At 38.9% G+C, this 13,761-nt stretch overlaps 1 protein-coding gene across 5 annotated transcripts in view; it reads left to right on the top strand.

Moving 5' to 3' along the window:
- The window catches only part of XRN1 (5'-3' exoribonuclease 1), a 168,765-nt gene that overhangs the window by 20,013 nt on the left and 134,991 nt on the right, over positions 1-13,761 (top strand). For all 5 annotated transcript variants that reach the window (XM_053598577.1, XM_053598580.1, XM_053598579.1 and 2 more), the window contains exons 6-9: positions 1,492-1,574; positions 12,507-12,594; positions 12,678-12,846; positions 13,694-13,761. In XM_053598577.1, the coding sequence (XP_053454552.1) occupies positions 1,492-1,574; positions 12,507-12,594; positions 12,678-12,846; positions 13,694-13,761 (408 nt within the window). The remainder of the gene's footprint in view (positions 1-1,491; positions 1,575-12,506; positions 12,595-12,677; positions 12,847-13,693) is intronic.

The following is a 13,761-nucleotide window of genomic DNA, read 5'->3' as shown; positions in this document are numbered from 1 at the left end:
CCTAACAAACCCTGGTACTATGAATACTCTGCTGGGATCAGGGAAGGGGGTCCTTGTTACTCTCAGGTTTTATAAATGATTTTTAATTATCTCCTGCTCTGATCACTCCATCCCACAAATTCTTTACTAGAATGAATTTTTTTATTTAAACTTTTTATTATGAAAAATTTCAAGCATAAATAAAAATAGGCAAGACAGTATAGTGAACATCCTTATGCCCTTTATCTACCTTAAATAATGTTTAAGTATAATCAATCCCTAACCATCTGTCTCTATTCTCCCCACCCCCTCAGGGTTATTGAAGCAAATCCCAGACATTATATTATTTAATCTGTGTATGTTTCATAATATTTTTCTAAAGGACAAAGTTCTTTTTTTAAATACATCACCACAATAGCATTGTCCCATATAAAACAGAAATTAACAATCATTGCTTACTACAGAAATAACCACTTAGTATCCTTGTTTCCCTAATTGTGTTACAAATATTTCATTTTGTTTTGTTGTATGAACCCATATTAAAATATATAAAATAAACAATATACAGGTACAATGCATTTGGTTGATAAGTTTCAATAGAGTTTTGGTAAGTCTCTATAGAGTTTTGACTTTGGGTGTTAGAACACCATGTGAGAAAATTAATGAAAATAACCCTCTTCCATTTTTTTCTGAGTTTTATGTACTAGGGCTATTCTGGTCTCCAAGAGTCTTACATTCTTTTATCATAGAAAAATTACTGATTTCTATCTTATTTCTCCATGACAAGTAGAAATTTATGAAAACCAAGAGAAGGTTTGGGCATTTGGGGGGTAAAAAAGGGTAGGGGCAGGGGGACAGTTAGGAAAGGTTATGTGAACCTAAGATGAACTTTTTTTTTTTTTTTTGAGACAGAGTCTCATTTTGTCACCCTTGGTAGAGTGTTGTGGTTTCATAGTTCACAGCAACTTCAAACTCTTTGGCTTAAGTAATTCTCTTGTTTCAGCCTCCTAAGTAGCTAGGACTGCAAGCGCCCACCACAGCATCCAGCTATTTTCTCACTCTGGCTCAGTCTGGTCTCGAACTCGTGAGCTCAAGCAATCCACCTGCCACGGCCTCCGAGAGTGCTAGGATTACAGGTGTGAGCCACTGCACTCAGCCTACATTGTTTTTTTTTTTCCGACTAAAAACACATGATTTTATTTTGACCCTTGGGATTTTGTTTTTTAAGAATTATGAGCTTTTTTGTGAAAGAAAATCATGTACTCTTCTGAAATGAGGAGATTAGGGACATTTACTAACCTCTTCTTCAGGGTTTCAATTTACAGAGAGAAGACTTAGACGGTTACACTCACTTTATCCTATTTGTAACCTACAAATAGATCATTTTTTGTTATTCATGTATTTAATGTGCTGATTGTTATTCTCTGCATAGAAATGTTTTTTATAATTACTTTATGAAACTGATATGATAAAAAATGGAAATATAGAAACATTTCTTAACCATTTCAACAGATTATGCTTGGATTAACAAGTCACGAGGCACATTTTTCTCTCCTAAGAGAAGAAGTTCGATTTGGTGGCAAAAAAACACAAAGGTAAATCATACAGCATTTATGTTGGAAAAAGAAGGGAAATAAAGTCTGGGCAATAGTCCCTTAACAAATTCATGGTCTGTAAATATTTCATGGATTGCCCTTTCACTCTGTTCTAATTCCTTTGATGCACAAAAATTTTTAAATTTGATGTAGTCTAATTCATCTATTTTTTTCTTTTATTGCCTGTGTTTTAAGTGTAATAGCTGAGAAATTTTAGGCAAATCCAGTGTCATAAAGCATTTTTCCTACATTGTATTCTTAGAATTTTTGATCCATTTTGAGTTAATTTTAGGGCATATTATAAACTAAGGATTCAAATTAATTGTTTTGCATGAGGATATCCAATCTTCTCAGTGCCGTTTATTGAAAAGACTATCTTTACCCCATTGAATTTTTGGTCTTATGGTTGAAAATCATTTTACCACATATAGCAGGTTTTACTTCTGGATGGTCTGTCCTATTCCATTGGTCTGCTTGTCTGTCTTTGTGCCAGTACTGCAGTGTTTTGATTACTGTGGCTTTGTAGTAAGTTTTGAAATCACGAACAGTGAGACCTCTAACTTTATTCTTCTTTTACATTGTTTTGACTATTTAGGTCTCTTGAAATTCCATATGATTTTTAGGATGAGTGTAGCAGCCCGTAAAGCCTATGGCTAGGAGGAGTGAGAGTTATAAGAAATACCGGTATAGCTCAATAATGGAACACCTTGGTGGAAAGGACATGGAGAGGGATTCAGCTCTCCTAACAAGCATGAGAGCTCACGAGATGAGAGCAGTGGTGAATTGGCAGTCTGTACACCTGTGGTGTTGAGAGGCACGAGATCAGCCTTATATTAGGCTGGAGGAAAAGGCAGTGGGGAGCATGCGCATTCTATCACAGACCCACTTACTCTGTCTCCTCTTCTGCTTGCAGAACGTCAGCACGGCATCTCTCTGTGCTGAAGATTACCAAGCTCTGCTAAAGACTAAGATCTATCTATTCTAAGAAGACTGCTTTACTCTCTCTAAGACACACTCTCTCTCTCTCTCTCTCTCTCTCTCTCTCTCTCTCTCTAGCTACAGTAGGTAGCCCTCAGGCACCTAAGAAACCTGAGCAAGGTAACTTAGTGGTTCGTGTCTGGAACCTAGTTAAGGTGGGCCTGAGACCTGGCCAGTCGTGGCCCCTGACAAGTGGTGTCACAAATGAGATGTGACAATGAGTTTTTCTCTTTTTGTAAAAACATCATTGGGCTTTTGATAGTGACAGTATTGAATCTGTAGATCTCTTTGGTTAGTATTTATTTCTTTTTGTTTTTTTTTGTTTGTTTTTGTTTTTTCAGACAGAGTCTCACTTTGTCATCCTTGGTAGAGTGCTGTGGCATCATAGTTCACAGCAACCTTAAACTCTTAGGGTAAAGTGATTCTCTTGCCTCAGCCTCCCAAGTAGCTGGGACTACAGGCGCCTGCCATAATACTGGGCTATGTTTTAGAGACAGGTCTCGCTCTTGTTCAGGCTGGTCTTGAACTCAGAAGCTCAGGCAATCTGCCCACCTTGGCCTCCCAGAGTGCTAGAATTAAAGGTGTGAGCTACAGCACCTGGCCTAGTATTTATTTCTTGATGTTAAGTCTTCTAGTCTATAAATACATGATGTCTTTCTGTTCATTTTTGTCCTCTTTAATGTCCTTCAGCAACGTTATAGTTTTCAGGAGTATAAATCTTTTGGCTCTTTGGTTAAGTTTACTCCTAAGTATTTTTTTTTGAAACAAGAGTCTCAAGCTGTCACCCTGGGTAGAGTGCTGTGGCATCACAGCTCACAGCAACCCTAAACTCTTGGGCTTCAGTGATTCTCTTGCCTCAGCCTCCCAAGTACCGGGACTACAGGCACCCCCCACAACACCCAGCTATTATTTTGTTATAGTTGGTCGTTGTTTAGCACACCCTGGCCAGGTTTGAACCTACCAGCCCCAGTGTATGTGGCCAGCGCCTACCCACTGAGCTACAGGTGCCATGCCTACTCCTAAGTATTTTATTCTTCATTCTGTTGTAAATGGAATTATTTTCTTAATTTCTTTTTGAGATTTTTTTTTTTTTTTCTATAGAGACAGAGTCTCACTTATTGCCCTGGGTAGAGTGCCATGGCATCACACAGCTCACAGCAACCTCCAACTCTTGTTCTTAGGTGATTCTCTTGCCTCAGCCTCCCAAGTAGCTGGGACTACAGGAGCCCACCACAACGCCGGCTATTTTTTTGTTGCAGTTTGGCCGGGGCTGGGTTTGAACCTGCCACCCTCGGTATATGGGGCCAGCACCCTACCCACTGAGCCACAGGTGCCACCCTGGGATTCTTACACGGTGTATGGAAACACAGCTGATTTTCATGTGTTCATCTTGTACTCTACTGCTATGCTGAATTCGTTTTTTAACTTAATAGTATTTTTGTGAAGTCTAAGTGTTTTCTTTATTTAGAATCATGCTATCTGTGAATGGAGATAGTTTTACTTCTTCATTTCCTATTCACATGCCTTTTATTCCTTTTTCTTGCCTAATTGCTCTGGGTAGGACTTCCAGAACAGTGTTGAATAGCTGTGATGAAGCAGGGATCCTTGTCATGTTTCTGATCTTGGTTGGAGAACTTTTAGTCTTTCGCAGTTGAATATGATGTTATTTGTAAGTTTTTGTAAATGCCCTTTGTCATACTAAGGAAGTTCCCTTCTATTACTAATTTGCTGAGTATTCTTATCATGAAAGTGTTGAATATTAAATGCTTTTTCTGCAAAAAGATAATGTGGGGTATTTTCTCCCCTTTCATTCTACTAATGTAGTATGTTACATTAATTCTCTTATATTTAACTACCCTTACATTCCTGGGATAAGTCTCACTCATGGTGTACAATTCTTTTAATATGCTATTACTGGACAGGTACAGTGGCTCATGTCTGCAGTCCTAGCACTCTGCAAGGCCAAGGCAGGAGGATTGCTTGAGGTCAGGAGTTTGAGGAATTTAAGACTGGGCTGAGCAAAAGCCAGACCCCATCTCTATCAAAAATAGAAAAACTTAGCTAGATATGGTGCCGCATGCTGCTCCTCCCAGCTACTCAGGAGTCTGAAGCAGGAGGATCACTTGAGCCCAGGAGCTTGAGGTTGTAGTGAGCGGTGATGATGCCATTGTACTCTAGCTGGGGCAACAGACCAAGACTATATATATATATATATATATATATGCTATTATCCCATTATATTCTTTTTTTTGCAGTTTTTGGCCGGGGCCAGGTTTGAACCCACGACCTCTGGTATATGGGGCCCATGCCCTCTCCTTTGAGCCACAGGCGCCACCCATTATATTCTTACTCATAGTTAAACTTGGAGTGTAGGCCAACAGCTGAGAATATAGGACCATACACCAATCCATGGAAAAAGAAGAGGAAGAAGAGGCATTGCTTTACTGCTATAGCTCTAAAGTATACTGCAATAGATATAAGAGTATATAGGTCACTCATCTGTGTCTGCTCATAGCCAAACTTAAAGGGGCCAGATCTTACTGATTTCATATGTATTAATATTTATTATTTAGGGCTTCTTAACTCTTGAGATTCCTTCCACTAAAAGCATAATGTAACCAATTATTTTGAACTTTATCATTTTTACTTATACTTCCACTTACATATATATATATATATTTTTTTTCTTGAGACAAAGCCTCAAGCTGTCACTCGTGGCATCACAGCTCACAGCAACCTCCAACTCCTGGGGTCAAACGATTCTCCAGCCTCTGCCTCCCAAGTAGCTGGGACTACAGACACCCACCACAACGCCCAGCTATTGTTTTTGGTTGCAGTCGTCATTGTTGTTTGGCGGGCCAGGCTGGATTCGAACCCGCCAGCTCAGGTGTATATGGCTGTTTGAGCCACAGGCACCAAACGACTTGCAGTTACATTTTTATCTTTATATTTACCCTACAACTTTCTCTTTTTTTTTTTTAATTTTTTTATTTTTGGATTTGTATTTATTTATTTATATTATTATTAAATCATAGCTGTGTACATTAATGCCATCATGGGGCACCATACACTGGTTTTATAGACCGTATGACACATTTTCATCAAGCTGGTTAACATAGCCTTACTGCCATTTTCTTAGTTATTGTGTTAAGACATTTATATTGTACATTTACTAAGTTTCACATGTACCCTTGTAAGATGCACCATAGGAGTAATCCCACCCATCACCCTCCCTCTACCCATCCCTCCCCCCTCCTTCCACTCCCCCTTTCCCGTATTCTTAGGTTATAACCGGATTATACCTTTCATGTGAAAGCCATAAATTAGTTTCATAGTAGGGCTGAGTACATTGGATACTTTTTCTTCCATTCTTGAGACACTCTACTAAGAAGAATATGTTCCAGCTCCATCCATGTAAACATGAAAGAGGTAAAGTCTCCATCTTTCTTTAAGGCTGCATAATATTCCATGGTGTACATATACCACAATTTATTAATCCATTCGTGGATCGATGGGCACTTGGGCTTTTTCCATGACTTAGCAATTATGAATTGGGCTGCAATAAACATTCTGGTACAAATATCTTTGTTATGATGTGATTTTTGGTCTTCTGGGTATATACCTAGTAGAAGAATTATAGGATTGAATGGCAGATCTATTTTTAGATCTGTAAGTGTTCTCCAAACATCTTTCCAAAAGGAATGTATTAATTTGCATTCCCACCAGCAGTGTAGAAGTGTTCCCTTTTCTCCATATCCATGCCAACATCTCTGGTCTTCGGATTTTGTGATATGGGCTAATCTTACTGGAGTTAGATGATATCTCAAAGTAGATTTGATTTGCGTTTCTCTGATGATTAAGGATGATGAGCATTTTTTCATCTGTCTGTAGGCTGTGCACCTGTTTCTTCAGAGAAGTTTCTCTTCAAGTCCCTTGCCCAGCTTGCAATGGGATGGATTACTTGTTCTTTTCTTGCTTATAAGTTTGAGTTCTCTGTGGATTCTGGTTGTTAAACCTTTGTCGGAAACATAACCTGCAAATATCTTCTCCCATTCTGAGGGCTGTCTGCTTGCTTTACTTACTGTGTTCTTGGCTGTGCAGAAGCTTTTTAGTTTGATCAGGTCCCAGTAGTGTATTTTTGAAGCTGCTTCAATTGCCCGGGGGGTCCTCCTCATAAAATACTCGCCCAGACCGATTTCTTCAAGAGTTTTCCCTGCACTCTCTTCTAGTATTTTTATAGTTTCGTGTCTTAAGTTTAAATCTTTAATCCAGTGAGAGTCTATCTTAGTTAATGGTGAAAGGTGTGCGTCCAGTTTCAGTCTTCTACAGGTCGCCAGCCAGTTCACCCAGCACCATTTGTTAAATAGTGAATCTTTTCCCCACTGAATGTTTTTAATTGGCTTGTCAAAGATCAAATAATGGTAAGTAGCTGGATTCATCTCTTGGTTCTCTATTCTGTTCCAGACATCTACTTCTCTGTTTTTGTGACAGTACCACGCCATTTTGATCACTATCGATTTATGGTATAGTCTGAGGTCCGGTAGCGTGATTCCTCCTGCTTTGTTTTCATTTCTGAGTAATGTCTTGCCTATTCGAGGTTTTTTCTGATTCCATATAAAATGAAATATTATTTTTTCAAAATCTTTAAAGTAGGATAGTGGAGCTTTAATAGGGATTGCATTAAAATTGTATATTGCTTTGGGTACTGTGGACATTTTGACAATGTCGATTCTTCCCAGCCATGAACATGGTATGTTTTTCCATTTGTTAACATTTTCAGCTATTTCTTTTCTTAGAGTTTCATAGTTTTGTTTATAGAGATCTTTCACGTCCTTTGTTAGATAAACTCCCAAATATTTCATCTTCTTTGGCACTACTGTGAATGGAATACAGTCCTTAACTGTTTTTTCAGCTTGACTATTGTTGGTATATATAAAGGCTACCGATTTATGAATGTTGATTTTGTAACCTGAGATGCTGCTGTATTCCTTGATCACTTCTAAGAGTTTTGTAGTAGAATCCCTGATGTTTTCCAGATATACAATCATATCATCTGGGAAGAGCAAAAGTTTGATCTCTTCTGACCCTATATGGATACCCTTGGTTGCCTTTTCTTCCCTAATTGCGATGGCTAAAACTTCCATTACAATGTTAAACAGCAGTGGAGACAATGGGCAGCCTTGTCTGGTTTCTGATCTGAGTTGAAATGATTTCAATTTAACTCCATTCAATACGATATTGGCTGTGGGTTTGCTATAGATGGCCTCTATCAGTTTAAGAAATGTTCCTTCTATACCAATTTTCTTAAGTGTCCTGATCATGAAGGGATGCTGGATATTATCAAAAGCTTTCTGCATCAATTGAGAGAATCCTATGGTTTGTTTTTTAATTTGTTTCTGTGCTGAATTGTACTTATAGAGTTACATATATTGAACCAGCCTTGAGACCCTGAGATAAAACCTACTTGGTCATGATGTATAATTTGTTTGATGTATTGCTGGATTCTGTTGGTTAGGATCTTGTTGAATATTTTTTCATCTATATTCATTACTGATATTGGTCTACAATTTTCTTTTCTTGTTGGGTCTTTTCCTGGTTTGGGGATCAGGGTGATGTTTGCTTCATAGAACATGTTGGGTAGTCTTCCTTCTTTTTCTACATTTTGGAACAGGTTGAGTAATACAGGTACTAGTTCCTCTTTAAAGGTTTGGTAGAATTCTGACGTGAAGCCATTTGGTCCCGGGCTTTTCTTTTTAGGGAGATCTCATATGGTTGATACTACTTCATAACTTGATATTGGCCTGTTCAACATTTCCACTTGATTCTGGCTAAGTATTGGAAGGTGACATGCTTCCAAGTATTGGTCAGTTTCCTTCAGATTTTCATATTTCTGAGAATAAAGTTTCTTGTAATATTCATTAAGGATTTTTTGAATTTCTGAGGAGTCTGTCGTTATTTCGTCTTTGTCGTTTCTGATTGATGAGATTAGAGATTTTACTCTTTTTTTCCTGGTTAGGTTAGCCAAAGGTTTATCTATTTTATTGACCTTTTCAAAAACCAACTTTTTGATTTATTGTATAATTCTTTTGTTTTCAATTTCATTGAATTCTGCTCTAATTTTGGTTATTTCTTTTCTTCTACTGGGTTTGGGGTTGGAATGTTCTTCCTTTTCCAGTTGCTTGAGATGTCCCATTAAGTTGTTAACTTCCTCTCTTTCCATTCTCTTGAGGAAGGCTTGCAGTGCTATAAATTTCCCTCTTAGGACTGCCTTTGCGGTATCCCAGAGGTTCTGATAATTCATGTTTTTATTGTCATTTTGTTCCAAAAATTTGGCAATTTCCTTCTTAATCTCATCTCTGATCCAGCTATCATTCAGCATAAGGTTATTTAACTTCCATGTTTTTGTATGAGTATGCAGATTCCTGTTGTTACTGAGTTCAACTTTTATTCCATGGTGTTCTGAGAAGATGCAAGGAATAATTTCTATTTCTTTCAATTTACTGAGGTTAGACTTGTGACCTAAGATGTGATCGATTTTGGAGTATGTTCCATGGGCTTATGAGAAGTATGTATATTCAGTTTTGTTGGGATGGAATGTTCTGTAGATGTCTGCTAAATCCAAATTTTGGATGGTTAGGTTTTCTGTTTTTTTGTTTGTTTTTTTTTGTAGAGACAGAGTCTCACTTTATGGCTCTGGGTAGAGTGCCGTGGCCTCACACAGCTCACAGCAACCTCCAGCTCCTGGTCTTAAACGATTTTCTTGCCTCAGCCTCCCAAGTACTAGGACTACAGGCGCCCGCCACAACACCCGGCTATTTTTTGGTTGCAGTTTGGCCGGGGCCGGGTTTGAACCCACCACCCTTGGTATATGGGGCTGGCGCCCTACCGACTGAGCCACAGGTGCCGCCCGGATGGTTAGGTTTAAAGCTAAAATTTCTTTGCTCAGCTTCTTATTGGAGGATCTATCCAACACTGCTAAGTGAGTGTTGAAATCTCCAACTATTATGGAGCTGGAGGAAACCACGTTGCTTATGTCTGTTAGAATATCTCTTATAAATTGAGGTGCATTCTGGTTGGGTGCATAAATATTAATAAGTGAAATCTCATCACATTGAAGATTACCCTTAACAAATATGAAGTGACCATTCTTATCCTTCCTTTCTTTTGTTGGTTTAAAGACTATTGTGTCTGCAAATAGAATTGCAACACCTGCTTTTTTCTGATTACCATTTGCCTGAAATATGGACGACCATCCTTTCACCCTGAGTCTATATTTATCTTTTAAGGTAGGATATGACTCTTGTAAGCAGCAAATATCTGGCCTGAGTTTTTGTATCCAGTCAGCTAACCTGTGCCTCTTTAGAGGACAGTTTAAGCCGTTCACATTAATGGATTATATCGATAAGTCTGGTAAAATTTTGGGTATTGAGTTTTTCGAAAGTCCAGTGGACATTTTTAATCCTTTCGCCACTGTGTAAATTGATGTTTGATCAAAAGTTTCCTAGTGAGTTTACTTTTGTGGTAGAGTATTGGGCTTGTCATTATGGAGAATAGGTCTGAGAATATCCTGACGAGCTGGTTTGTTTATGGCAAATTTCTTCAACATGTGAATGTCATTAAAGTATTTAATTTCTCCATCATAAATGAAACTCAGTTTAGCTGGATACAGGATCCGGGGTTGAAGGTTATTTTGCTTTAGGAGATTAAAATTCGATGACCACCCTCTTCTGGCTTGAAAAGTTTCAGCAGAGAGATCTGCAGTCATTCTAATATTCTTCCCTTTGTAGGTAATGGATTTCTTATGTCTGGCTGCTTTCAGAATTTTTCTCCTTCATATTAACTTTAGTAAAGTTAATTATGATATGCCTGGGGGATGTCTTATTCGGGTTGAGTCGTGCTGGGGTTCTGAAACTGTCTGCTATCTGAATTTCAGAATCTCTTGGCATGTCTGGAAAATTCTCTTTCACAATTTCATGGAGAAGGGCCTCTGTGCCTTGCGAGGCCTCTTTATCACTTTCAGGGATTCCAGTGAGGCAGATATTAGCCTTCTTCGAATTATCCCAGAGCTCCCTGAGAGAATGATCCATTTTTGCTCTCCATTTCTCTTCCTCATTGAGAGTTCGGGAGCGTTCAAAGGCTTTGTCTTCAATGTCAGAAATTCTTTCTTCTGCTTGGTCCACTCTGTTACTGAGGGATTCTACTGTATTTTTCAGATCTTTGAGGGCTGCAAATTCTTGCTTCAGTGCGTCAGAATCTTCGGTGGTTTTGTCTTTAAATTCATTAAATTCTTGAGACAACTTTTGAATTTCTCCATCAATTTCTAATTCCAACTTTTGAATTGCTCCTTAAATTTCTAATTCCAAATTTTCCTCCATTCTATTAATCTTGTTTGCAATCCAAATTCTGAATTCGATTTCTGACATCTTGCCCAGCTGTTTATGAATGGGATCTTCAGTTAAATCTGCCATATCTTTCCTTGGGGTGGTTGATCTATTCTGGTTATTCATGTTACCAGAGTTTTTCCACTGATTATTATTTTATACCGTTTGATTTTTCCCCTGGAGCTTTGTTGAGGACCCTTACAGTGCTATGGCCTAAGAAACTGGGGACCTGTTTGGTGTGGTGAGGCTAAGTGGTTCTGTCTTGTTTTCAGCTGGTCTCTGTCCAACCCTAGTGAAACAGTTACTCTGGGTTGAAGTGTCAGCTGTGGAGAAATACCATCAATTAAGTCACCCCACCCCCCACAGGCAACAACTGGAAAAGGAAAATCAAATCTTCCTACAAACACACACCCAGGGCACCACTTGAATAGTCCTCGGGCGATTGGCTCAGTTCCAAAGGTCCAAATCAATTGTCTCAGTCAGCACCTGTCTCAGGTAGGAGAGTTTAAAAGGTCTCTGGCAACTGTATTGCAGGCGTCTGGTGACAACTCAGATGTGACTTGCTCTGGTGCTGGGGCCTGCGTTTCCATCCCAGAGCTGTTTCGCGGTGGTTGCCACCTGAGAAGATGCCCGGACTCCTCTGGTTGCCCAGGGAGACATGGGGTGTGGCTTCAGAATATCTGGGAGTGAGCCCTATTGTTGCCAAAAACGGCTGCTGCTCCGTGCCTCGGGGCCCTGCCACTCTGGTGTGGTTCCCTCTCAGCCGACCGTCCTCTCCTCACTCCCATGCTACAGAATCAGCACTGACCAGCTGCAGTCTAGGCCCTGTCCACACCCCTCGAGAAATCACCCAAGAATCTGGACTCCTGGGGGACAGGCCTCCAGACGTCGGAGTGAGAGTGGAGGGGAGTGCTGGGAGCTCTGAATTACAGGTAGAGAATATATACAGTTTTATACAGTTTTATGCCTGGCAGGAGAACGCCGTGGAACCCTAGTATGGGAGGTAGGTTCAGTTCTTAGAGGTTCTCTCCCATGGAGTGTAGTGGGAGGACCTTTGAACTCTACTCGTTTGTTTGTGGGGCACTCCCATCCATTGTCATGGGGGAGGGGACTACCGTCCGCTTGGTATGGATTTTGTATCTTTTGTTTATATCCTTGGGGTCGCAACTCACCTCAGCGGGGTTGATGTGCGTTCTTCAACCTTCTCTCTTGGTGCAGCTCTAATCCACCAGGTTACTTGCTAAATTTCTGTCCTTAACTCTCATTCTGGATGGGAGCCTCTGTGGAAAGCATTTAGGTAACTTAAGCTTTCTGTCAATACTTTTGGCTGCTTCCCTGATGCTTGCTGTCTTGGACAGAATCACTCACTATATTTCAATGGCAGTTGTCTGTTAACCTCTGTGCCCCGGGCCTGCGCTCCCGCCCATCCCCTACAACTTTCATATAAATTCTGTGCCTTAATTATAAGATTTACTATCTCTTAATAATAATTTTGATTTATGCTTTGATCCTTTTTTAAACTTGGACCTTAAAAATATTATTTATTTTATCTTGATCATCTGACTCATTACAGGGTATGTGCACCAGAAGAAACCACATTTCACCTCCTACACTTGTCTTTAATGAGAGAATATATTGACTATGAGTTTTCAGTACTAAAGGTAAGTATTAACATAGCCATGCATGAAAGATTTGTATGTAGAAATTTCCATTGGATTTGACTTTGTTCTGCATTTTATCATAGGAAAAGATCACATTTAAATATGATATTGAAAGAATAATAGATGATTGGATTTTAATGGGATTTCTTGTTGGCAATGATTTTATCCCTCATCTACCTCATTTGCATATTAATCATGATGCACTGCCTCTTCTTTATGGGACATATATTACCATCCTACCAGAACTTGGGGGTAAGAAAAATTTAATATTTAATTGAGGCTACCTTTTATATAGCACCAACTTAGCCTAAGAATGTCACTCAGTATATTGGGTAATTTATGTACAACTGAAGTAGGAAAATATTGGGGATTTCTTTTTGTCTAAAGTGGCAAACTCTGAGGCCATCATTTTCAGTTGATTTACAAGAAAAGAAAGTGAACAGAGTTAAGCATCCTCACTTATTGATACCTAGGTAATCTTTCCCTTTAATTCCTTAAGAAATTGGCAGAACTTTGGTTTCACTTACCTCCTTTCCTATTTAAGTGTAGAAATTCAGTGTTTCTAAAAGGATATACATCAGAATATTTAATACGAAAGAAAGATTTTTCAATTAAAATGGACAATTGAAAGTAGTGGTGACAGGCGGCACCTGTGGCTCAAAGGGGTAGGGTTCCAGTCCCATATGCCGGAGGTGGTGGGTTCAAACCCAGCCCAGGCCAGAAACTGCAAAAAAAAAAAAAAAAAAAAAGGAAAGTTGTGGCGACACTGAATAAAACAGAAAACAATAACAGGACAGTACTCTTTTTATTAAGTTAACATATCAAAAGTGAATAATGTAGATAGGTTCTAACTTGTCATTGGGAATGTCAAAGGGTTATCATGTGAACCTGGAATTTCTTACATTTTGCTTTAGTACTTATATTTTGTATTTTATGATAGCATAAAGTTCATAGAAACTAGGGCTAGTTTATTGAGTGTTTTTCTTGATTAGTGCTATAAAATGTTAGTAGTCAACATTTTGCGGAAAGAATTTTGTAGAATTGTTTAGAAAAAATAATGTTAGATTTTATTACAAGTTTACATTTTGTTTCCTTTTAGGTTACATTAATGAAAGTGGGCATCTGAACTTACCTCGATTTGAGAAATACCTTGTAAAACTATCAGAT

The sequence above is a fragment of the Nycticebus coucang genome, chromosome 8 (genome assembly GCF_027406575.1).
Source record: "Nycticebus coucang isolate mNycCou1 chromosome 8, mNycCou1.pri, whole genome shotgun sequence".
Classification (NCBI taxonomy): domain Eukaryota; kingdom Metazoa; phylum Chordata; class Mammalia; order Primates; family Lorisidae; genus Nycticebus; species Nycticebus coucang.
Note: the sequence above shows the minus strand (reverse complement) of the source record. Positions and strands in the feature narration are given on the sequence as shown.